The 25,928-nt window shown below is 33.6% G+C and overlaps 1 protein-coding gene across 6 annotated transcripts in view; it reads left to right on the top strand.

The window, feature by feature from the left end:
* G3BP2 (G3BP stress granule assembly factor 2) overlaps window positions 1-25,928 on the top strand; it is a 92,188-nt gene that overhangs the window by 50,766 nt on the left and 15,494 nt on the right. For 4 of the 6 annotated variants that reach the window (XM_081303247.1, XM_081303249.1, XM_081303252.1 and 1 more), the window contains exons 2-8: window positions 14,688-14,806; window positions 17,626-17,707; window positions 18,465-18,638; window positions 19,226-19,316; window positions 20,782-20,884; window positions 21,560-21,740; window positions 22,723-22,821. In XM_081303247.1, coding sequence (XP_081159373.1) covers window positions 14,712-14,806; window positions 17,626-17,707; window positions 18,465-18,638; window positions 19,226-19,316; window positions 20,782-20,884; window positions 21,560-21,740; window positions 22,723-22,821 — 825 coding nt within the window. In that variant the 5' untranslated portion in view covers window positions 14,688-14,711. The remainder of the gene's footprint in view (window positions 1-14,687; window positions 14,807-17,625; window positions 17,708-18,464; window positions 18,639-19,225; window positions 19,317-20,781; window positions 20,885-21,559; window positions 21,741-22,722; window positions 22,822-25,928) is intronic. The other 2 variants (XM_081303250.1, XM_081303251.1) reach the window with 2 other exon arrangements.

Below are 25,928 nucleotides of genomic sequence, written 5' to 3'. Positions count from 1 at the left end.
TCTTATTCCTGGTTGCTTCGGAATGGGGACGCGGTCGCCGCCCCGCCCGTGGGGGAGGGGAAAAGAGGCTGTGTCGGCGGAGGCAGAAGCGACGCAGATGCGAAAGTAGCGGCCTCCGGGCACCATTTCTGTGCTAGGAAACAGAATCCCGGTTTGAAGGCAGCCGCCGCTTCGCTTGCCCGGAGCTTAGTGTTCCGGCGTCTATGACACCCCCCCTCTCTTCGGGTTTATTCCGAACGCGTTCGGATACTAGGGTCTTAACGCGTGCCTTCTTCCGTCCCCTTGTTATGCAGAGGATCCTCTGTTGACCCAGGAGTAGAAATTTTGGTGTTTTGGGGAATGGGTTTCTTTCCTTACACTTTTTTCTCCCCCCGTGGAGCAAAGGGGACGGAGGAGAAGTTAAGCTTCCCTAGATTGTGAATCAGATCGAATTTTTCCTGCGTCCCTAAAAGCACATTTCTTAAGATGGCCCTATGCTGCTTTGGGGCGAATATAGATTCGCGTCTACAATTTTCCGCATAGATCGATTTTCCTCCAAGATGTAACTAAATTTTTAACGGAATTTTGGCAAGGTGCTTTTGCACGTGCACTTAAACTGTAATAGGAAAGTTGTCCCATTATTTCCCGAAATGTGATTGACATTAACTTGGGTTAAAATACTGGTTTTAGGTTAAAGGCACAATGCCTCATTCTAGTCTTTCAAACGTTAGAATTGCAAGTACCTGATCTAGGAACCATTAACAGCAGTTAAGGGAACACAGTCTACTAGAGTGGGAGATGATGGTAAATCCTTGTCCATCTCCATATTTGGCAGTTAATATAGTCTTAGGCTTGTGAACAAAGTTTCTAAGTAAACATTTGGACTTGCCAAATCCAGTGTACCTTTTGATATCCAAAACTCTTGATCTTAAGGAGGTTTGATCAGTTGGAACTTTAGGATTGAATTATGTGTTGTCTTGGCAATATTACCATACGTTTTCTTAAATTTTTAGTATTAGTCATTTGTGTTCTTTTGTTAATGACTTAAACTCAACAAGTTATTTAATTCTGAAAAATTATCAAGGATTTGTAGGGACAGTGAATACCTCAGATGGATTGCTTACTGTCTCAGACTTGTAATGTTTCAAGTTGTTGAATATTCGGGGTTGAAATATGAATGGTGGAGAGCAAACATCAAGAAAAGCACTAAGAATGGAGTGAACCAGAATGCTTGTGGAGTGGATAGGGATCAGAAATAGCAGATAAGGAAGAAGAAAAGTCATTGAATAGTCAACTAGACATTAACCTGAAGAGTTGAATTGTCAGTAGGCAACTTCTGGTTTAAAGAAATTGTTGGTTGGTTGGTAGCAGGAAACATTTGTAATACATATTTGATTTATGAGAGATTAAAAATCAAAATTTCAGAATCAGTTAACTGGAAATTTATAAATACAAATAGTGGTTTTAGATTCTAAACAGCTTATTTATCTTACAGAATTCTATTTTCTAAATTGATTTAAAAAGACTTTTTTACATATTTTATGCTGAATGGCTATGAAAACAGTGACCCCTTTTCTTTTGAAAGGTACAAATTTGAGGATTACTTCTGAACTTAAATTTTTGAGTAGAAACCCTTTTTTTTTTTTGAGGGGGGGTGGTACTGGGGATTGAACTCAGGGGTACTCAACCACTGAGCCATATCCCTAGCTCTATTTTGTATTTTTATTTAGAGACAGGGTCTCATTGAGTTGCTTAGTGTCTCACTGTTGGTGAGGCTGACTTTGAACTTGTGATCCTCCTGCCTCAGCCTCCCGAGCTTCTGGGAATACAGGTATGTGCCACTGTGCTGGGTTAGAAGACTATTCTCATACCGTAGTAGGTATGTTTGGAATGACTTTTATACTTCCTATTCCATTATTGTCCTATTCCTTTGATTTTTACTCCTCCTAACAGTTCCAAATAATCTTGAGAGTTGTCTTTTTAAAGTTAATTTTTTAATGTTCTGGGTCCTTTGGCTGTTCTTCCAAACCAGATGTTCTTAATTAGGTGTCATCAAAGCATCACTAGAGGCAGGAGACCCTATTTCACATCCTTTTTCTTGTATCTATAACTAAGGTACCTACCTATTTCAAAGAAATAAAGGAACATACAGGTTACTTGTTAATTTTTAATGCATAATATAAACACATTGCTTTTATTTTGCAAACATTTCCATTTCTTGATGTTTGACTACTTCAGTAGCTTCTGAATATCAAAACTTACTCCCTCACCTTTGGAGCCTAAGAAGAGGGTTAATCCATAACTTCCTTTTGTTATTTATTTTTATTACTATAATTCTTAGCCCTTTTGTGTTCTGCCACAACAAATTGGAGGTCACTGCTTTAAAAAGGTATAGTACTTTGATTGTTAAGGTCACTTTTAACAAAGATCATTAGGAATTTTAGAAAGTTGCAGTGTTAATATGGGACAGACAGTTGAAAAATAGGTATGTATAGTCCTTGACTCAGTGAGAATAGGCATTGACCTGATCTCTGTGAGCCCAGATAGTCAGACTCCAGGGAAAATAGGAGTAAGCATCCTATAGTGGAGGTAAGTGGGTCCTGCCACTGTTATATCCTTAGAAAACACAATTTCTGGTAAAAAGAAACGCAACCTGTTATTGGAAATATTTCTATAAGAAGCAAGATTTAATACATACAATCTTTTCAGGGCTGAAAGCTTATATTTCTAGTTTTTTCTTTTATAAATGTCATTTCGTTTAGACTTAAAAAAAAAAAAAGGAAATGTGATATATGGTTTCTTCTTAGCAGTCTTTGTTTTGACTGTTTACTCAATCATTGAAATAGCCACCAAAGAATAACTTGAACTTTTCATGCAGGTAATTTATAGTGAGTGGATTTTTGATTGTTTTGATGCTTATAAAGGTTGAATGTGCCTTATCTGAAATGCTTGGGACCAGAAGTACTCAGATTTCGGGGTATTGGGAGTTTGGAGTATTTGCATAGTTTTCACCAGTTGAACACCTCTAATTCAAAAGCTGGAATGCTCTGAAATCTGAAACTTTAAAAGTTGTGGCAGGTATTTGAAGATAACAGTTAAAATTAGATTTCCTGAAGATGTAGCCATTTTATACTGTATTATTGTGGAGAAATCCTTTAATAAAAACATGGAGAGAAGCTGTTTCAGAGGTCCTGGTAACTAATAAGAATTGATGGAATACAAATTTATTTTTCTTAAGATTATGTTGCCTTTCTGTTATAATCTGTTCTGATAGTTATTTTGCTATCTTTAGTGAATTTAAATTAATTTTCATTCTTTTGCCCACATTGCTTTTACATGATTGAAATCCTAACCTTGGTTGTAAATATTTTTTTTTTCCAATGTTTTTGTGTTATGGTTCTGTAGTCTTTGACATGTGAACCATTATACTGGTGTTTCCACAGTTTATCATTTAGAAGCATTAAAGTAAAGAGTGCTTATAACTGATCATTTTTAATTCTGGTATGGTGTTTTTAGTATGTTCCACTATTTCCATTTCCTAAATTTAATTTTCAATTAGTAACATTGTAAATACACCCAGACTTAGCATTAAATAATATTTTGTCAGATATATTGTCACTAATGTCGGCATAATGGTAATGAATACTTGTTAATTTTACTGTAGTGCTAAATGAATTTTCACACTTCTTTTTTTCTGCCATGTTAGCAATGAGACCTTAAGGTCTCATGCATAGAAGTGCTCTGCCCTGGGGGTGGGGGAGCTGAGGTTGTGGCTCAGTGGTAGGGCACTTGCCTTGCACATGTGAGGCACTGGGTTCAATCCTCAGCACCACATAAAATAAAATAAGTTTAAAAAAATGAGGTAGATTTGGAAAATAAGAACTAATATGTTAAAAAAAAAAAAAAGAAGAAGAAGAAGTGCTCTGCCCCAGCTGGGGTTTTCACACTTTTGTTTTTACATTTTTATCCTAGGAAAATATTTCGAACTAGTAACATGCATATGTTAGCTGGTTATTAGGAGTGGAATGAGAATTTATTTATTTATTTATTTTAACATCTTTTTTTTTTTTTTTTTAAGAGAGAGAGATTTTTTATTTTTTATTTTTTTAGTTTTTGGCGGACACAACATCTTTGTATGTGGTGCTGAGGATCGAACCCGGGCCGCACGCATGCCAGGCGAGTGCGCTACTCTTGAGCCACATCCCCAGCCCCTGGAATGAGAATTTAGAGATATGATTTTTCACACTTTTCTTTTTACATTTTTATCCTAGGAAAATATTTCGAACTAGTAACATGCATATGTTAGCTGGTTATTAGGAGTGGAATGAGAATTTAGAGATATGATTTTAAAACTTACAAATTTAACATTATGCTTTTTGTAGCAGACAGCAATATATGTAGACTTCCCTCCCCATGCCTTTAACTCAGTTATTTGTTTCCATACCATACATTTTTCAAAAGACAAGATTCATATCATTGTTCTACAATTTATGATTATTAAGTTTTGTGGACATTGTTTTCTACAGTTACAATTCTTTTCTTTTGGGGGCAGTACTAGGGATAGAATGCTTTGTGCATGTAATGCAAGCACTCTACCAGTGAGCTACATCCCTGGCCCTCTTTATTTTATTTTGAGACAGGGTCTGGCTAAGTTGCCCAGGCTTGCCTCAGCCTTGTCTCAGCCTTGTATTCCTCCTGCTCAGCTAGCTTTCCTGAGTGGTTGGGATGACAGATGTGTGCCACCATGCCCGTTTTTATATTTTTAATGAATACATAATACCATAATCAATTTGAATTAAACTGTCAAATTACAGTCTCCGAAAAGTTGTAACAACTCACATTTTTACCAGCACCATATATGAAAGAGCCTATTTTCCCCCACACCCTTGATAATACTGAATATTATGAATTATTTTCATGTTTGAAAATCTAATAGATAAAAGATAGTCTAGTTTTTTAAATAAACTTTTTATACTGTGATATTGTTGATTATAGGATACCATGTTTCTTTTGTATAAATACTTGTTATGTAGTATATTCATAAGTGTATGAGAAGTAATTGATCTAATGAAGTATAATTATATTGCAAAGTTTTAAAAATTGGGGCATAAATTATGAACAATAAAAACCAATTTTGTGTGCAGTTGTATGGCTTTAGACAGACATACAATCATGAAATCATCACCACAATCAAGCTAGAATATATTCCCATCACCCCAGAAGTTCCGTTGTGCCCTATTATAGTCTTTTAACTTCCATGTACCTCCTGCTCTTGATCTGATGTGTCTGTAAAGTTTTGTCTTTTATAGAATGTCATAAGTAGAATGCTAGTCTTTTGTGTCTGGCTTCTTTAGCTTAGAGTAACGCTTTTGAAACTTAATTCATGTTCTTGCATGTCGCCATTCCTTTCTATATTGTATTATTTGATTTTGGGATTTACTAGAATTGTTCATTCATTCACCTGGCTAGCGGACACTTGGTTTGTAGCTTGAAGGGTGTTTATTAATAAGCTACAACAAATAATACAAAGATTATTTTATGGACAAAATGCTTTCATTTGTCTTAGGTAAATACATTGGCATGGGATTACTGCGTAATGTGGTGTGTGTGTATGTTTAATTTTTTAAGACACTGTCATGTTGTTCTTTCAAGCATATCTATTTTACTTTTTTACCAGTTATTCTCCATTCTTCCAGTTATTGGTGATTTTAGATTTTTAATGTCACCCATTATTACAGATGTGTTATGTCATTGTGGTTTTACTGCATTTTTTCTAATGATTAGTGATTTTGATCATCTTTCATGTATTTATCTTAGTGAAGTGTATATTCAAATATTTTGCACATGTTTTAAATTGGATTTTTAACATTCTGATTAAGAATTCTCTATATATTCTGGATTTAAAAAAGGTTTTTATGGGCTGGGGTTGTGGCTCAGTGGTAGAGCGCTCACCTAGCACGTGTGAGGCCCTGAGCTTGATCTTCAGCAACACATAAAAATAAATAAATAAAGGTATCATGTCCAACTACAACTACAAAAAAAAGTTTTTTATCAGACACATTGTACCTGATGCCTTCTTTCATGCCAATCTTTTTATTTACTTGATGCTGTTTTTATTATTATCAGTATTATTCATGGTACTGGGAATTGAATCCAAAGTGTTCTATCACTGAACTACATTCCTGAGCCTTTTTCTTTTCTTTTTTTTAAGAGAGAGTGAGAGAGAGAGAGAAAGAGAGAGAATTTTTCAACGTTTATTTTTCAGTTCTTGGCGGACACAACATCTTTGTTTGTATGTGGTGCTGAGGATCGAACCCCTGCCGCACACATGCCAGGCTGCCAGGCGAGCCTTGAGCCACATCCCCAGCCCCTCCTGAGCCTTTTTCAGTTTTTTATTTTGAAAGGGTCTCATCACTAAGATGCTGAGGCTGGCCTCCAACTTGAGATTCTTCTTCCTCAGCTTCCCAAATTTCTGGGATTATAGGCATGTACCCTATATTCTTAATGATGTCTTTATTGTTTTTTAGTCATACATGACAGCAGAATGTATTTTGACATACATACATGGAATGTACATACATCAATCTTAATGATGTCTTTAAATGGGCAGTTTTAAATTTTAATGAAAGTTCAAGTCATCATGTTTTTTTTTCTTTTGTGTTTTTTGTGTCTTATGAAAAATCTTCCAGTAACAGTGACTTTCTCCTGTGTTTTCTTCTAAAAGCTAGAGTTTTAGGTTTTAACTGAGGTTTGTGGTCCATTTCCAGTTAATTTTGATACATGGTACAGAAAATAGGTCAAATTTATTTTTATTTTTTTTTCCTATGGATTTTGGGTATTTCAGAGTCATTTTATTGAAAAAAACTACATAAGTTACCTCGATGCCCTTGCAGATAGATTGACTGTGTATGTGGGAGTCTATTGTAATGCTTAATTTCTCAAGTATAGTTATCTTAAAAAGTTCTAAAAATTATCTATTAAACTGGGTTTGGTGGCACAATCCTATAATCTGAGCTCTTGCAGAGGCAGGAGGATTGAAAATTCAAGGCTTGCCTGGGTAATTTAGCAACACTATCTCAAAATAAAATTTTAAAAAAGGACTGGAGATATAACTCTGTGGTAGAGCACTTTCCAAATGTGTGAAGCCCTGGGTTCAATCCCAAGGACTAAAAGAAATAAATAAAAATTATTCGTGATCTGCTATACTTAATTTATTTGGACCTTTAATTGATCACAAAACTCTCATTTCTAACTTATTAGGAGTAGTATGTTTTCATGTAAATGTGTACTTATGGACATTTTATATATAAAAAAGCCTGGGAATGTAGAAAATGGACTTTTAGAATCATTTTGAAATTGCATGGCTAATCATTTAACTGTTTAATCTTTTAACATTCCCCCATAACAACTTAATTTACTATTGAAATATCTTTGTGTTGTGTTGTTTTGTTGTATCCAGAAACTATATCCCCAGACCTTTTTATTTTTGAGATGGTAAGCCTCGAATTTATAATCTTCCTGCCTCAGCCTCCCGAGTCATTGGAGTTACAGGCATGTGAACTGTGTTTGGCATTGTCTTTGTGTTTTAATAAGTTGTTTCTTTGTTCTGAAGAGGTTTTTAGTATCAGATGCATTCAACATTTTTGTCTAATCTCTTATGCAAAGTAATGGTAGATGCTGCAAGGAAAATGTCTTTTAAGCATCTCTTAGGAGCATAACTGTGCCAGACTTACACTCAGCATTAATATAGAGGGGTCTTCTAAATAGGAGATGGTCATGCTAGGGGTATTAATAAAAACTAAAGAAGAAATATGTGTATAATACTAATAGAAAGGAGTAATTAATTTTGCCTGGAGAACAAAGGTAGGAAGACCAGGTGGAATTGGAATAAGACCTTGAGTAGGTTTTTGAAATTGAGAGAGGAAAGATTTGTTGGTATGAAGTTTTAAGAAGACATTATCTACAACTTCTTTTAATTCTGGTTCTGAATATTGAATTCTCATTTTGTGCTTGTCATAGTTCTACTCCTGTTCTAATTCAAGCAGTATATATTCTTGGTGGAGGGTTTATAATTTTATCATATAAGATAATTGTGTTTAGGAATTCTCTTTTTCATTGTGTTTTAAATTCCTTTGAACAGAGCACGTCTATCCTTTTCACTACAGTTTTTCCTAGTATGGTTTTTGGCATACATATAGTAGATATTCAGTATATAGAATGATTTTTTTTTGGTTGTTGCATGTCTCATTTACTCAGCTTCTGTTGAACAACATAATTAAGATAAAGTCCCAGAGAATGAAAATTCAGAGAATGATATTGAATGGCAAAGTGTAAATAACTGTTGTTACAGGAGTGAGAAATGTAGTAGGATATACATTCGAAAAGTTGGTTAGAACCTTGAATTGTCAGTGTATTTCCTTGGAGGGCCTAATATGCCAAACTGAATTCAGGTGTTAAGATTTTACTCTGTACAATGTATTCTATACATGATACAGGAGCTTGGAAGATGACTACTATTACTTCTTCTTTTTTTTACTGGAAGACTTTTTTTTTTAATATTTATTTTTTAGTTATCGGCGGACACAACATCTTTGTTGGTATGTGGTGCTGAGCATCGAACCCGGGCCGCACGCATGCCAGGCGAGCGCGCTACCGCTTGAGCCACATCCCCAGCCCTTACTGGAAGACTTTTGAGGAAGAACTATACAATCTGAATTAATTCAGTGGGAGTGAAATGGAGGGGACAATTCCAAGAGATTTGAGTTCTCAGGATTTCATAGTTTGAAAGGCAAAGCTTAAAGGGGGAAAGTCACTTAACAACTAAGCCTTCACCTAGAAGGAGGAGACACTATAATGGAAATCAGAAAATAGATGTCTCTATATTGAAGGTGTGTATAATTGAGTTGCCTATGAAGTCGTGTGGTATTTAGCACATGGTTAGAAATGCAAAGTCTGAGCTTAGGGTAAAAACTGTGTGTGTGTGTGTGTGTGTGTGTGTGTGTGTGTGTGTGTGTATATATATATATATACATATACACACGTGTGTTTATGTATGTATATGTATACATGCACACACTAGAGACAGCTGAAGCTGTTAGGATATCTGAAATTGCCAGACAGGTTAGAATATAGAATTGTGAAGACTTAGCATTTTGGTGAGAAGGAAAGTTGCCCTGTCATTGGAATTTTATATTTAGGTGAGGAAGTGGCCTACTGTGATAATTCAGACAGGTGGAGGATTTGCAGAAGTCATTGGATGGTTGCAAAGAATTGTGAAATTCCAGAGAATTGCATTCAGGAAGAGCTAAGTTATAATATTTGAGAGGGAAATGGAGAAGACTAAGATAGTTAGTTGCATAGTTGGTAACTTAGGACAGAATATGATTAATAAATTTCCATGATAAATGCCAAAAGAACTTTGAAAATTAGAGGAAAGAGTTATAGTCTGTTGAATTGTGGAAGATTTTCAGGAGGACAATATTTTAACTGGGCCCAGATGAATGCAGAGTGTTTCAATCATTATAGGTAGGAAGATATGAAATAACTGTAGATGATTAGGCAAAAGTCCAATTCTTTTTAACAGACTTCTAGAATCTTGGTGTTGGAAGAAGGATCCCTTTACTATATTTCTGCTAACTTGTTCAGTTAATGTCTGGAAAACCTAGAGTGACTGTCTATTTATGAAGTAACTGTTGGACATTTGAATAACTGGTTATTCTTGCATTATATTGAATCCAAATCTACCTTCCTGTAATTTGTATTTATCTCAGAACTGTCACCTCATTTTAGACTTTGGGTCTGTGTTAACATAACCCGAGATTGTTTAACTTGGAGGCATCCCCATTATATTATTGATTTACTAAACTTCCTTTATTTTCAGTTTCAAAAGTAAATTTAAATAAGCTCTATATTTATTGCCTAAAAGTTGAAGTTTTCATTAGCAGGAAAAGCCATAATTTTTTTTTTTTTTTTTTGTATGTGGGTGGGGGGTGGGCTTCATGTTTTTGTTGTTCTTGTTTCTTAGTGGTACTGGGAATTGAACTCAGGGCCTGCCTCATACTAGGCAAGCACTCTACTACTGAGCTACATCCATAGTCATTTTTATTACTTTGAGAAACTGTCTTGCCTAAGTTGCCCAGGCTGATTCAAACTTAGGATTTTGCCTTGGCTACCCAAATAGGGATTATAATTGTGTGCCATGATACCCAGTTTAAAAAAAAATTATTTTGAAGTTGAGGAGATGAATATATTATGTAGAATCTAAAGCCTAGTGTGACTTTTTTGGGGGGTCTTATTTGTGTTTCTTATTTCTTCCTTTACTACCTCTCAATGTGTATTATTGACACACTCAATGTTTATTGAGAGATTCATAAAGAATGGGTGACAATTGATTTTTGAGCAGTTTCTTATGAGAGCTGGAGTAGATGTGCTTCAGGAATTAAGTCTAGGCAAATGGAAAGGAAAAATTTTAAGAAACTGTAATCAATAAAAGGGATGTTGATTAAAAATTCACAGGGACTTGAGGTAGGGAAGGCAGAGTAGAAGAATAGAATGACCTTAGTCTCTAAAAGGTATTCCAGGCTCTGTAAAGTGAAATGAAGCTGGATATAAGCATCTTAGGATCTGTATAAATAAATAGTATTGCTAATGTTTTTAATTCACAAAAGATTTGTTTATCCAGAGCCAGGATAAATTTTATATTGTGTCTTACTACACAGTGCAATCTCCCTGCTTTCAGGTGTCATTGCAAGAAATGGGGTTTAATACATGAAATGTCACTTTCTGTAAAGCAGTGGTGATAATTGCTCTTATCTTTAAAGGTGCAAGAGCAACTTCTAAGATTGTTTTTATACTGTGTGTGGTCTTCTAGGGTTGACCAGAGATTTCTTCTCAATTTTTATTTTAGGAAATTGAGATTCAGGAAGGTTGAGACTTTTTCATGATCATAGATACGTTTTTTTCTTACTCTTGTGTTCTGAACTTTATGTTGATGACTTTAAAAAGAAAAAAGAAACATCCAAATCCAATAATCATTTATCAGTTAGTTGGGTTACATAGCTATGAAGAATAAAAAGCACACTATTCTTTTTATTTGCAATCACATTTTATTCTGAATGTAATTTGGCTTTTTTTTTCTTATATGCACTGGTTATGTATGCGTTACAAAATTGAGTAATATCAATATATTTTCCCCACCTATTCAAACTACTTGTTCTGTGGCTCATCTATAATCTATACCAAATACTTTTTTGATGCCATTCCTTATTTGTTGAACTAATCTCCCTTCTCAAGGGGAGAAAATTGGAAGATGGGCAGAGAAATGGAAGGTGGGTAAAATGGCAGTTGCTCATGAAGGACACATGTATTAGTCCGTAAATAAGTAGTAGGGTTTTTTCTTTCTTTTCTCTAGTACCTTCACTTTCTGCTTGATTTCCATCAATTAATTATATCTTGGCTTTCTGAATTGAGTCATTTTAAGTAAGAGTGGTAAAGACCTGATCTGTAAGTATTGTATTGAAACACTTTCTTAGTAACATCTTCATTTTGTCTTACCATCCTCTGTGGGAGCTTCTTCCTCACTTTAAAACAAATAGTAGACTATACATAACCCATTTTATACATTATCTCATTCACCATTTGAGTTTCATTTTTAATGTTTCCTCTTTCCTCCTTTGAATAAGTTATGCTAAATAATAACTTACTGAATAATGATAAATTGAGTATTGGTTATCTCTTCTTCACTTTTGATTTCAGTTGATACTATTATGACCAGTATACTTCAGTGACTTTATATATAGTGAGCAATTTGAAGCCTCTCTTGAACTTTTTTACAATGAATCTTAAAAGTATTTTGACTTGTCTTTGATATGTGTATTTGGCAACTTTTTATTTTGAGAAAGAACCAAATATGTAAAGGTAAAAATGGTAGGTGAAATATTTATTTTATGGATATGATGAAATTTGAGATAAAAACAGGTGTTACTGTACAAGATGTGGAAATTACCTCAAATCCAGAAATGATCCCTAATGGCATTTCTTTATTTCCTTCTCTCTCTCTCTCTCTCTCTCTCTCTCTCTCTCTCCCTGTTCCCTCTCTCCTTCCCTCCCTTCCCCTCCCTCTTTCTCCCTCCTTTTGCTGTACTGGGATTGAACCCAGGGCAAGCTCTTTACACTGAGCTACATCCTCAGCTCCCTAATAGCATTTCTGTCACAGTTTGAAGAAAGTTTTGTACATAATTGTATTATCCAGGGGTATTTTATTCTGTGTCCCCTCCCCCACCCAGGTATTTAACACAGGCTACTTTGCCACTGAGCTACATTTCTAGCCCTTATTTTTTTATTTTGAGACAGGATCTCACTAAGTTGCTTAGGGCATTGCTTAGTTGCTGAGGCTGGCCTTGAGCCTTCTAAGCTGCTGGGGTTGCAGGCATAGGATACCCGGCACTTTATTATTTTAACATCCATTGTAACAATATTAAAATTGCATAATTTCTTCATTTTAATTATAAAGCCTTACTAGGTAGCTCTACTTTTTTTATCTCCCATTATTTGAAATAAAAACATTAAGTTGCTTAGTTTTGCTACTGTGTTTTATTTTATTTCTGGTGGTGTTGGGAATCTATCCAAGGCCTGTACATGCTAAGAAAGTACTCTACCACTGAGTTGCATTCTCATCCCAGCTTTGCTACCTCATTTTTATTTATTTATTTATTTTTAATTATTTTATTGTTGGTTGTTCAAAACATTACATAGTTCTTAATATACCATATTTCACAGATTGATTCAAGTGGGTTATGAACTCCCATTTTTACCCCGTATACAGATTGCCGTGTCACATCAGTTACATTTCCATTGATTTACAAATTGCCTTTCTGGTGACTGATGTATTCTGCTGTCTATCCCATTCTCCACTATCCCCCCTCCCCTCCCCTCCCCTCCCCTCTCCTCTCCTCCCCTTCTCTCTCTCCATCCCCTCTACTATAAATTGTTTCTTCCACTTATATAATTTTTCTCCTACTCCTCCTTTCCTCTTATATGTAGTTGTGTATAACCCTGAGGCTCACCTTCCAATTCCATGCAATTTCCCTTAACTCTCACTTTCCCTCCCGCCTATCATCGCTGTTTAATGTTAATCTTCTTCTCCAGCTCTACCCTGTCCTTGGTTACTCCCCTTATATCAAAGAAGTCATTTGGCATTTGTTTTTTAAGGATTGGCTAGCTTCACTTAGCATAATCTGCTCTAATGCCATCCATTTCCCTCCAAATTCTATGATTTTGTCATTTCTTATTGCAGAGTAATACTCCATTGTGTATAAATGCCACATTTTTTTGCTACCTCATTTTTAAATTCCTATTCTTGTAATTGTACATGATGAGTAGTTATCATGATCATCTATTATTTAAATGTAGGAAGTGACAGTCCTTTTATGCATTAAGGGTAGTTAGCCTAACTACCTTATTGGAAGTTTAAGTTTGGAGAAAATAAGTGGCACTCAAAAGGGCTATAGCTGGACATGGCTTTGTGAATTTACTATTTCTGAAAGTAAATTGGGCATTATAAATACATTTAAACATATTTGGGTATTTTTTGTACATCAAGTTTGAAAATTTCAGGACAATTGCAAAGGGAGAAGGAAGGAACCCAATAGAACATGATGTAAAGCTGAATTGGAAGTTGCTAGAATTGTGTAGTGCTACAGTCTTATCTATGTTCTATCATAATCAATACCTGACTTTTATGAAAACGGCATCATATTGTCATGACTATTGTAGGCTGTTTTTGGCTATGAAAGTTTTTAATTGTTTAAAGTGTGTTTAAATTTGTTAAAATAGGAATTTAAGCTGCATTTTTATTTGCCCAAAAGATAATTACTGATTATTGTTCAAGTGATTTGAAGTATAGTGAAAAAGGATGCTTGATGTGTAAATAACTTGTATTTATGATTGAACCCAGGACCTTATCTATACAAAGCACTCATTCTACTAATGAGCTGCACTGGCATCCCAATTACATGTTTTTTTGAAAAACAAGTCATACTCAGGTTTGCATATATTTTTGCCTCTCTCCTCCTCAGTTACTAATGTTATAATTTTGGTTGTTCTGTGTGCTATAAGCATAAATGATGAGAAGTTGTGTCTATTTTGTGCTAATTCTTCTTGGAATTTCTTCCTCCTATAATAAGGGTTAGGGAAATCAAGAAGGGATAAAAGAAGATGGAAACTTTCAAGACTGGAAATTATTGTTTTGTTGTAAAAAAAATTTTTTTTTGTACTGGGAATTGAATGCAGGGTTTCACCATGCTAGACACTTGGTTTTCCATGTATCTACATCCCCAACACCCTTCATTTTGAGGGGGAGGAGAGACAGGGTCTCCTATGTTAGCCATGCTGGCTGCCAACTTTTGATTCTCCTGCCTTAGCCTCTCAAGTAGCTGGCATTACAGGTGTGTGCCACTAGGACTTTTGTTGTAAGTTAAGTTTTAATGAATAAAGTTAATTTTCTTTATTCCCATTTTTATGTCTTAAAAAAACATTTCATAGGATTGCAAGTTTGAGGCCAGCCCCAGCAACTTAGCGAGGCCCTGTCTCAAAAAAAAAAAAAAAAAAAAAGGATGGTGATGTAGCTCAGTGGTAAGAAAATGTATTTCATGGTAGTTTACAAAGATGATTTTTTTAATAGTTAATTATTCTTGTGTTTGCTCCCTCAGCATTTGACATTGTGCAGCAAAGAAATGGTTATGGAGAAGCCCAGTCCGCTGCTTGTAGGGCGGGAGTTTGTGAGGCAATATTATACTTTGCTGAATAAAGCTCCAGAATATTTACACAGGTAAATTTTAAACAAATTATTTAGTGTTTTTATTAGTTTTTTTATTACTACATATATTTTAACTTTCCTGACTCCTCATAATTTAACAGTATCTTTATAAACATCTCTAAGCCATATCTACTACTTTTTGTCATGTAATGATTCAAGACTGGTATTTTTTCTAAAGTTTTTTACTATAGCCCACAGTAAAAAAAAACACATTATATCCCAGTACTTAGTACATTCATACATTCATATATATATATATATGTATATATATGTATATGTATGTATATATGCATACACATACTTTTTTGTATACTCTTGCATTTTATATTTCATTAAAAGAGTAATGTGGGACATGACCGACTAATGGGTTCCAATATGAAATTAGAAATAATGTCTTAAGGCATCTTTGAGCTTTTACAGTCTTGGGAAATTAATCAGTAATATTCTTAATGAAAATTTGTATTTGAATCTACAAAATAGTGTTCCTTGGTAAAATAATAGTAGCCTTGTTTACTATTTTGGCAAGAGTTAGGCCAGCTGTACACTAATTTTTCCAGAGATTGAAATGAAATTGATTTATGTTGTGGGTTGTTCTTATTTTGTTCTGGTTATATCTTAGCAAGTAGAAGGTGAGATTCTTACAAGAATCAGGATTTGTTAAGTATTTGCTGTAGAACACACTGAGTGAATTAAAGAGAAATATATCATTTTTCTTCTCCTGGGAAAAGGCTGTTAAGATTTAAATTCATCTGTTGATCTCGATGTATCTCTCCCTCTCTCTCTTTTGGCGGTGCTGAAGATCAGTCCCAGAGCTTCACACACGCTATGCAAGTGTTCTGCCACTGAACCAACATTTCCAGCCCTTCATCTGTAGATCGTCTTAATCAAGTGTTCTATAAAGTTAGCTTTTATAATTTGTCCTGCACTGTTGAACATATGTGTAATAATTTCTGCTTTCTAGGGGCATTTTTATAAATAATGTTTGTTGCGCTCCTTTCCAAGTACTGAAATATGTGTATCATTATATTTAATCCTTATGGAAGTCTTTTTACAAAAAGAAAAAAAAGTATAGGTGCTTTTATTATCTCATTTTCCAGATTGAACAACTGAGGCTAATAATTAATTACGGATCATTCCTGGTTAGTAAGGAGATTAGAAATTCATCTACAACTACTTGTATATAAGTTATAATTAAAATGCTGCCCTTCCACCCAACCCCAAAGTGAATAACTGTTTTTGTAATTATAAAAATAAAAATGTGAGAGAGTTGGGAGGAAACTGGAATATAAGGACTTTTCATAATATGGATATTAGCATTTTCTCTTATAGAAACAATAAAAGCAAAGTTTAGTAGGACTGTACATTATCATGTTCACCATCATGTTAAGAAACAGCACAAACTGCTGTTTTATACCCAGCTTATTTAACCACTTTCCCTCTTAAAATCAAGATTGTTATAAATATTTTACTGGTATAAACAACACTAAGAAATGTCCTTAACCATGCATTTTTGTGCACCTTACTAGTTAAGTTATATTCTTAGAAATAAGTTCCCGGAATTGTTACGAAAGGTATGATTCTTTCTAAGGCTTTTCCTACACATACACACATACTCTGTCAAATTTTTCTTTAGAAAAATAATGCCACTTTGCATGCTTGTAGTAGTACATAGAGAAAATAGTGTAAATTTTTAAATATAGGATAGTGCTTAAAAGTGTGGACTCTGGAGTCAGATTCTATCTGGGTTCTTGTCCTAGCTGCTCTTATTGATGGGTATATGATATGGGGAGTTCATTCAATCTCTTCTGAACCTGTCTGCTCATTTAAATAATCGTGTTTATTTTATGAGATTGTTAGGAGAATTAAATGAATCAATATATGCCATGCACTGAGAATATTGCTTGGCACAGAAAAACTTCTTACATATTTTATTATGATGGAAATGAATTCTCTCTGAAAAAATTAGCTTTACATTTTTGATAACATTAATTTAGAAAGATGTTAATTCTAATTACTTTAAGTAATGCCAGAGAAATTCTTAACTTATTATCTACTTTGGAACAACATAAAAATATTAATGAGAAATTAGATGCTGAAGTAATTACACTTTTTACTTGGTCTGAATTGTTTTAATTTAAAATCTAAACTTTTAATTGAAGCCTTTGGAGTTAGTAATCATTTGGAGCTCTGAGTATTAAATGGAACATCTGATTTCTAGACAAATCTAGGTAACTGAGTCTTTTTATCTGAAGAAGATGCATTTTACCAGAGCATTTGTATTTAGAGTGTACTTGGACTATTTCATTCTTACACTTGAAATAAAGATGTGATAAGTACTAGAAGAGAATAGCTAATGATTATCATCTTAGTGTGCCAGATATACTAAGCATTCAATTCTTGTGGCACTCTGTGGTGGTAGTTAACTACTCTACTGTTTTGTAGCTAATTGAACTGCCAGGCACAAGCCTGTAATCCTACTGGCCTAGGAGCCTGAGGCAGGAGAATGGCAAGTTCAAAGACTGCCTCAGCAATTTAATGATGGACTAAGCTATTTAGGAAGACCTAGTCTCAAAATTTAAAAAGTTTTAAAAAGGACTGGGGATGTGGCTCAATGGTTAAGTACTCCTGTGTTCAATCCCTAGTACCAAAAATATACATATGTATATATGTATGTGTTTATATATGAAATTGAATTTAAATATTGAAAATTAAGTAACTTGACCAAGATTACCCATCTAGTGACAGCTGGACCTAGGGCCTAGTCTATTTGACGCTAGAACTCTACTGCCTTTTAATTCATTAGTAATCCTTAATTATTATTGTTTTTATAGGTTTTATGGTCGGAATTCTTCCTATGTTCATGGTGGAGTAGATGCTAGTGGAAAGCCCCAGGAAGCTGTTTATGGCCAAAATGTAAGTCATTTCACATAAATTTTAAACATCTTCTTGTGTTAATAGATCTCAAAAGGATTTCTTCTTCATTATAATTATTAGTTGTACCTGGAATGAGTTTCAGTAATTACCAAATGCGCTTGGAATTCTTAAACATACATCCATTTTGTTTGAAACATGGTATTACTTTGGGATGGATACAGTGAAGAAAATGTGATGTTTTATATCCTTGATAATTGTACATGAAATAACTAGTGTAAGTTTCTACACATGTAGATTGAACCCTCTTTCAGGAATGCACAGAAGTATATTCTCTTTATGACTTACTAGGGAAGGAAGACTGAAGAGATGGGGGACTTCAGTTAGATTCCCAAGATTTAGCTTTACCAAACACAAAGAAATTGCAAGTAGAAAAGTGCATCAACAAATATGACAATAAAGTAAAATTAGATATGACATCAAGGCGCAGTCAACACTGTGAAATTCACTACTTACAGAAAAGTAGGAGAAAGCTGTATACCAAGCTCAGATTAACTGTACAAAATCTGAGAGGCATTCTGATTTCTTGTATAGGGAGATGAAATATTGAAAATGGTCTTTTTAGGAGCATCTGTCTGGCACTGGTGTGTAGGATAGTATAATGGATTCAAGTGAAGTAGAAAGATTAAGTAGTTAATGTTTTGGAGGTATGAGGAAATCATGGGTAGGTTATGGTTTTTGTTGAGGTAGTGCAGAATCACAAGAATTTGTATTTCCTTCCCTCTTTTGCTTTATAAAGGATATACACCACAAAGTGTTATCTCTGAACTTCAGTGAATGTCATACTAAGATTCGTCATGTGGATGCTCATGCAACCTTGAGTGATGGAGTAGTTGTTCAGGTCATGGGTTTGCTGTCTAACAGTGGACAGCCAGAAAGGAAGTTTATGCAGACCTTTGTTCTGGCTCCTGAAGTAAGTTTTCATTTCACTTAGTTTTCATTTACATGATTTAATTTGTTAATTATTGGTTGATGTGTCCAAGAGTTTCTTCTAATAGGTTTAGATTTGTGTATTTTTGAGAAATTTTATTGGATCTGTTAATACAATTTATTTGTGTATGTCCTTGTACTATAACTGTATGGAATTAGAAGTTAGGTACCGATTGATACAAGTATATAAATGGGTGATTAAGTATATAGAAATAATAGAAAAGTATATTGGTATATTTTATTTATTTTGCAGTGCTAGGGCTCAAGCCCAGAACCTTGCATATGTTAGGCGAGTGCTTTACTATTGAACTACATCCCTGTCCCTGTATTTGTATATTTCAAAGATTACACAGAGGGGGTGGGGGTGGAAAAGTTCTATTTATTAATTGGTCCTGATTCTCTTCTATTGAGAAGAGTTTTAGTTTATATTAGATTAACATCATAGTGTGTCTAGCTTTGGAAAATTATAATGAATTCAGATTTTCTCTCTGGTATTAAAATTGTATATGTCAATGAGTATTATTGAATTCATGGATATTAATGGAGTATTTGTACATTGTTTACCTGTAGGGATCTGTTCCAAATAAATTTTATGTTCACAATGATATGTTTCGCTATGAAGATGAAGTATTTGGTGATTCTGAACCAGAACTTGATGAAGGTGAGATTACTTTGACGATAAAAGGGTTCTGCCAGTGCTTTTAAGGACTCTTTAATTTCTCTAAGTATGAAATGTTTAGAAATTTAGCCCTTTACTGTAACTAAGCCAAACTTCCTTTTCTTCTCTTTCACCCTTTGTTTTTTGTTAGGAAAGATAGTGATGTTTGTTATGAAATTTTATCAAACATAAAAGTTTTCATCAGTGTCATCCCATTTAGGTAATCATAAGTTTGGTGCCTATTATGTATAGACTTTTTTTTTTTTAATCCTATGCTTACTAGCACTTTTATCAAAATGGAGTTAACTGATAAAAGCTTTAAAAATGTTTATTTTTTACTTATAGGTGGACACAATATTTTTATTTTATTATTTTATTTTTATGTGGTGCTGAGGATCGAACCCAGTGCCTCACGCATGCTAGGCGAGTGCTCTACCACTCAGCCCCAGCTCCAGCCCTAGCCCTGATAAAAGCTTTTTTTCCCCTCTTCACCTAATATATTTTTGTTGGCTGTCCATTTTGTGGCTAATACTGTAATTATGTGATTGATCTTCCATTAGTGTACACTAGTTTGTTTCCTTCTCTATAATTACTGCTTTATTTTTTATTTTTTTTTAAATTTTTTTATTGATTATTTATAGCATTACATAGCTCATGATATATCATCTTTCATACATTAGACTCAAATTGTGTTTTGAACTCCCATTTTCACCCCAAATATAGATTGCAGAATCACATCTGTTACATATTCACATTTTTACATAATGCCATATTAGTGTCTGTTGTATTCTGCTACCTTTCCTATCCCCTACTATCCCCCCTCCCCTCCCCTCCCCTCCCATCTTCCCTCTCTACCTCCCCTGCTGTTATTCAATTCTCTCCCTTTTTTTTCCCTCCCCCTTGCCCCTCATAGCCTCTTATAATTTTATGTATCCTTGAAGGTCTCCTACCATTTCCATATGCTTTCCCTTCTCTCTCCGTTTCTCTCCCCCCATTCGTCTTTGTTTACTGTAGTCTTTTCCACATGCTCTTCCTTCCTGTTCTGTTCTTAGTTGTTCTCTTTATATCAAAGCAGACATTTGGCATTTGTTTTTTAGGGCTTGGCTAGCTTCACTTAGCATAATCTGCTCTAATGCCATCCATTTCCCTGCAAATTCTATGATTTTGTCATTTCTTAGTGCTGCATAATACTCCATTGTGTAATTACTGCTTTATTAAGTAGAGGTCACAAGGAAATTGAATTATGTATTTTAGTTCCTTTTTTATTAATATGTCTTGTTAAAATAGAGTACAATAAAAACTTTATCCTGCTTGTTCTTTTAAGTTTCTTAAGAAAAATATTGAAATTGAATAGCTTTGTAAAAATTTGTATTCTAAACTAGTATTCCACTTCCTTAAACATATTAAAAATATGTATTAGAAATTATATAAATCCTCTTAAAAAATGTCATGTATTATATATTGTCAGAGTCAGAAGATGAAGTAGAAGAGGAACAAGAAGAAAGACAACCATCTCCTGAACCTGTGCAAGAAAATGCTAACAGTGGTTACTATGAAGCTCACCCTGTGACGTAAGAATAGTATTTGCAAGGTTACGTTTGGTTTGAACTACAGGCTAGTTGCAAGGTAGCTTTTGTTTCTAGGATTGTTGTTGGAATTTTAAAAAAATTTATTTTTAAATTCTTTTAGTAGTGCATGCTTTGGATCAAACCCAGGGCCTTGTGCATACTAAATATGCACTCTACCACCAAGTCTCACCCTCAGCCCCTGGAAATAAATTTTTGATAAAACTACCTAGTAGGCCAGTATTTGAGTTCTATTGTGTGTATGCAAGAAATTTGGACAGAATTGTATCACTTAAATTGAATATGTTTGCATCAAAATGGTGGTGATTTACTATTAATGTAGAATGTTTAAGATAACGCAGAGTAAGCGTTCTATTTTATGTAAAACATTATATAAAATAAAGGGTTTATAAAATATTAGTACTTTTGTAAAAATATTCTTGGTTAATCAAGTTTTAAAGTTGTTAGGTTGAGCTAGAGATATAGCTTAGTACTAGAGTGCATTCCTAGCATATGAGAGGCCTGGATTTGATCCCCAATACTGCAAAAACAAAAAACCCAACTTCTTATAGAACAGGTTATTGGCTTATAACTAGTTATGTTCTTTGGACTGGAGAGACATTGAATGTTATTTTAACTGATCATTTTATACTGAAGAGTAAACTAAACACTTTATTGTAGTAATGGCATAGAGGAACCTTTGGAAGAATCCTCTCATGACCCTGAACCCGAGCCAGAATCTGAAACAAAGACTGAAGAGCTGAAACCACAAGTGGAAGAAAAGAACTTAGAAGAATTAGAGGAGAAGTCTACTACTCCTCCTCCTGCAGAACCAGTTTCTCTGCCACAAGAACCACCAAAGGTTAGATCAAAGAAACTCTTCAGACCTCTAACATTACACATATATATTTGGTGTCATTAATGAAGCATGACTGTTTTGTGTTAAATTATTTAATATATAGTAAATTATACATTTTTTATGTATATGAAAGAAGCTGTGGAGTTTTTTGTTATCCTGCAGAAGTTGCATTGTTTTTTCCCCCCTCCCAATAAAACCCGTAGTAGTGAAATTTATAACTTCAGATTAGTCTTTGTCTGTATTTAATGTTTAGTTATGTACATGAAATTATTCCAGTCCATGTATAAGGCTGTCAGTTGCTCTTCCCTTCTGTATAAAATCTTCTAAGCACAGATGCACCAGGAATCGTGCAGTTTCCCAACTTAAGTTGGTCTGTAATTAAAAGAGATGCCTATTGCTTGTGGTTTAAATGGGATCAGTTTCCTTACTACACCAGTTAACTGTCTTGAAAGATAAGTTATACCAGTAGTGTATCATGTAAAACTTCTTTTATCTCTCTGTAAAGTAGAAGGTTAAACTGTTTGGGTAGTGAGAAGAAGAGATTTCTTGTCAATTTGAGAATGTCTTTTAAAGTTTTCAACTAGTATTCTTATTCTTTCCTATCTTTCCCCCTTTCCCTTTAACACCATCACACACCCTGTTTTCCCCCCAAAGGGGAAAGAAATCTGTCCTACAAGGTTCAAAATTTTCTAGCATGTTTAGCTGTTAGTGATTTTGTTGGCCACTCGCTCATCTACTTAGAATATGTAGGAACTTGATTGTGGTTTTATTTAGTAGTTCAGACAAAACATTTATAATCATGCATAATGAGATTTTGAAAGCTGGCACATAGACTGGCATGTGTGTGTGTGCCTTTCTTGTAGGAATCCTCCAATATAAAGCAATAGTTTAGAAATGAAAAGAAAATATATATTTGGAAGTTTCCCTATAGGAATGTTGGTGGTTTTCCATGATTAGTAGTCTAGGTTTGTTGCATTTCCTGCAGGCTTTCTCCTGGGCTTCAGTGACCAGTAAAAACCTGCCTCCTAGTGGTACTGTTTCTTCCTCTGGAATTCCACCCCATGTTAAAGCACCAGTCTCACAGGTAACCAATCTGTGAACACATTGGATTGTATCCTTGTTACATTGCCAATTGCTTACTTTTTTTATATATATATATACATATATATATATACTTTTTAAAACAAGTCAATCAGCAATTATGGATTAAATATACAAAAAAAAATTGTATTAAATGTCAGTACACCCACTTTAAATGCCAAATCTCCATTCATCATCTACATAGGTGGTATTTGGGGTTTGGGTGTGTGAAATACAGATTAAGTTGGTTTTACCAATATATAATATTGTCATTTAAAAGGCTTCTTAAAATAATAAAAAGTTCCTTTTAAAAATTTTAAATTTTATTTTGTAAAAATACTTTAGGTAAGAAATTTGGAAAGGCACAAAGTAGTGTGGCATTATAAAGAATTATTGTTTTTAAAAAATAGAGAATTTTTTTAATATATATTACCTAAACTCTCAGTCTGTAAGTAGTTCACACTGTTTAATTGAAGCCTGTACCAACTTATGACTGTAGTGTTCACCTTAACTGATTGATCATTCCAGTATTCTGCTTTTTGTCTGTTTGTCATCCTACCCATTTCAGAGCTTTCCAAAAATGTGAAAATAAAAACATTGGCTATTTATGATGTTTGTTAGATATAGTTTAGATTAGCTAACTTTTATTTTTAAATTCATTGGCATAGTTAAAAGGTGTCCAATTCTTTTTTTCCCAACATTTTGAGTAAATGTCATTCCACTAGATTTACATCTAAGATTGTTAGCTTATTTACCTTATATATGCTCTAAACAGTAAAACTTTGAGGTTTCAAAAGTAGCTAGTAATTATTGGTCTTTCTGGTATTAGTATTCATTATAACATTTTAATCTGTTATGTAATAGAATACACAGTGCCATAATACCCCTACCCCTTTTTTAGTTAGAATATTCAGGAAATAAACGGTTACCATAGATCACAAACCAGACTCTATCTGAATGAAGAAAATGAGTTTGCCCAATATAGTTTATGCTTTTCAACTCAGTTTCAGACCTGATAAGTGACTTGTGGCTTTTCTTTTAAAATCTTAATTTCCTATCAGATTTGGATTTGGAACCTTTGGATGGTTATTTCGTTTCATAGATTTGGTTACATTTATTTAAAATAGTTAAAAGCTAATTAATGCTTATTGTACCTTTCATTTGTACTTGGCGTTGTGCTAAGCACTTCATATTTATTCTCATTGAATCCTTACATTCATCCTGTGAGAGCAGGTACAATATTTTTCCTAGTTTAGAAATAAGAAAATCGAGGCCTAGAATAACTCACTCATGATCATACAATTAAAATAGTAGAATTGAGTCTTGATTTATGTAGTTGAACATTAGATTCCGTATGTGACTCATGCACACCTACACATTTCTTTAGAAATTTGTTGAAGGATACAGTATTTGTGTTTATATCAAAGAAGAGTTCTATATTTAAGACATGCTAAAACTGCATTATATTCTTGCCTTTTGCCCAGACAAGTAACTGTTCACATTATCTTAAATAATTTAAGTTGCAAGTATTTCTCAGAGTTATTTTTCAGATTCTAGGAAACTAGGTTGTATTGGTTTTACCAATATATAATATTGTCATTTAAAAGGCTTCTTAAAATAATTTTTAAAAAAAGTTCCTTTTAAAATTTTTAAATTTTATTTTGCAAAAATACTTTAGGTAAGAAAATTTGGAAAGGCACAAAATAGTGTGGCATTATAAAGAATTATTGTTTTTTAAAAATAGAGAACTTTTTAAAATATACATTGGCTAAACTCTCAGTCTGTAAATGGTTCACACTGTTTAATCTTAGAATTTTAAAAAGAAATTTTTAAGTGTTTAAAATTTAAACTTTAAAAGTACTTTCTTATCTGTTTACACTCTATTTAGAATAAATTATATTTCCACTGTTTAATAACTTTTCAATTTTGTTTTTATTTTGAAGTAGTATTCATTTCTTTATACTCTAATTGATTAAATGATGAAATTAATTCTAATTCTAGTTTATTGGTAGGCATTAATTTAGAAGTAGGTAAATTAATTTTTTGGTAAAATGGTTTTGTGTAGAAATGCCTAGGTCATCTAAATAGCTTATGGTTAACTAGACGACTTGTTTATTAGTTGTGTTTGTAATTGCTTTTACTGACTTGATTTGATGGTTCCATTTTTATTTCATATTCTGTTTGACATTTATTTGTAGGATTTGTTACATGATCAGACTTTCTTGTTACATGAAATTAATTGTAAGATCCTAGTTGTAGTATGTGGGATATTAGCCATTTTATCTGTTTGGAATAAGTAGCTTCAATTATTGGTCCCCAAGAATTATAAATGTACAGTTGGCTTAGGTTTTGTTAATCAGATATTGAAAGGAACATTGTTAGCTTTTTGGTCTCATATTTTTCATGCATTGGTATCATCAAATATTTACTTGCTGAAGTAGGTCAGCTTGCTAAATCAATGTTGTGAATTATTTTTAAGATGTTGGAAATTATTTAAATTTATCTGGAGCCTTATTTTGCTACCTGCAGTTACTTTGTTTTGGTCATGTTTTGAAAAGAACTTAAATTTGTCAAGGTTAGTGCCTCAAGTTCTTTGATAACATTTGGATGGTTGTGTCTATGGTTTTTCTGGAAATTTTAAATACAAGGTACATTTGCTATTTTTATTTCTAGCAATATACTAGCTTCGTTAAACTTTGAACAGAACAAATCTATTCTTTAATTTTGTTATACATTCAGACTGAAGGTATGCATCTTAGACTCCCTTAGTTGAAATTTCTAAATATAACTGCTTTATTAGGCATTACATTTTGGATCAGTTTTTTAGTAAAAATTTCCAAATACAGACATCAGTGATCTCAGGGCTAAGATCCTATTGTTAGACATAGAACATTCTCCTATGTGTTTTGGGTCAGAGAACTGAAGATAAAGTTTACTTTTAAATGAACCAATAGTGGTTGAACGTCTGTGTCTAACAGCGCTGTGCTTGGTTCTTTGTGTGATATGAAAATGAATTAACATGTATAATATTTATAGGAATGAATACATACAAATAAAAAACTGGAGAGATTTAAAATTAATTTTTAAAATAGAATTCTAGAACATGGAACA

This window comes from Spermophilus citellus, assembly GCF_964194105.1.
Source record: "Spermophilus citellus genome assembly, chromosome: 8".
Taxonomy (NCBI): Eukaryota; Metazoa; Chordata; class Mammalia; order Rodentia; family Sciuridae; genus Spermophilus; species Spermophilus citellus.
The sequence above is the reverse complement of the archived record's forward strand: the minus strand, read 5'-3'. Positions and strand labels throughout refer to the sequence as shown.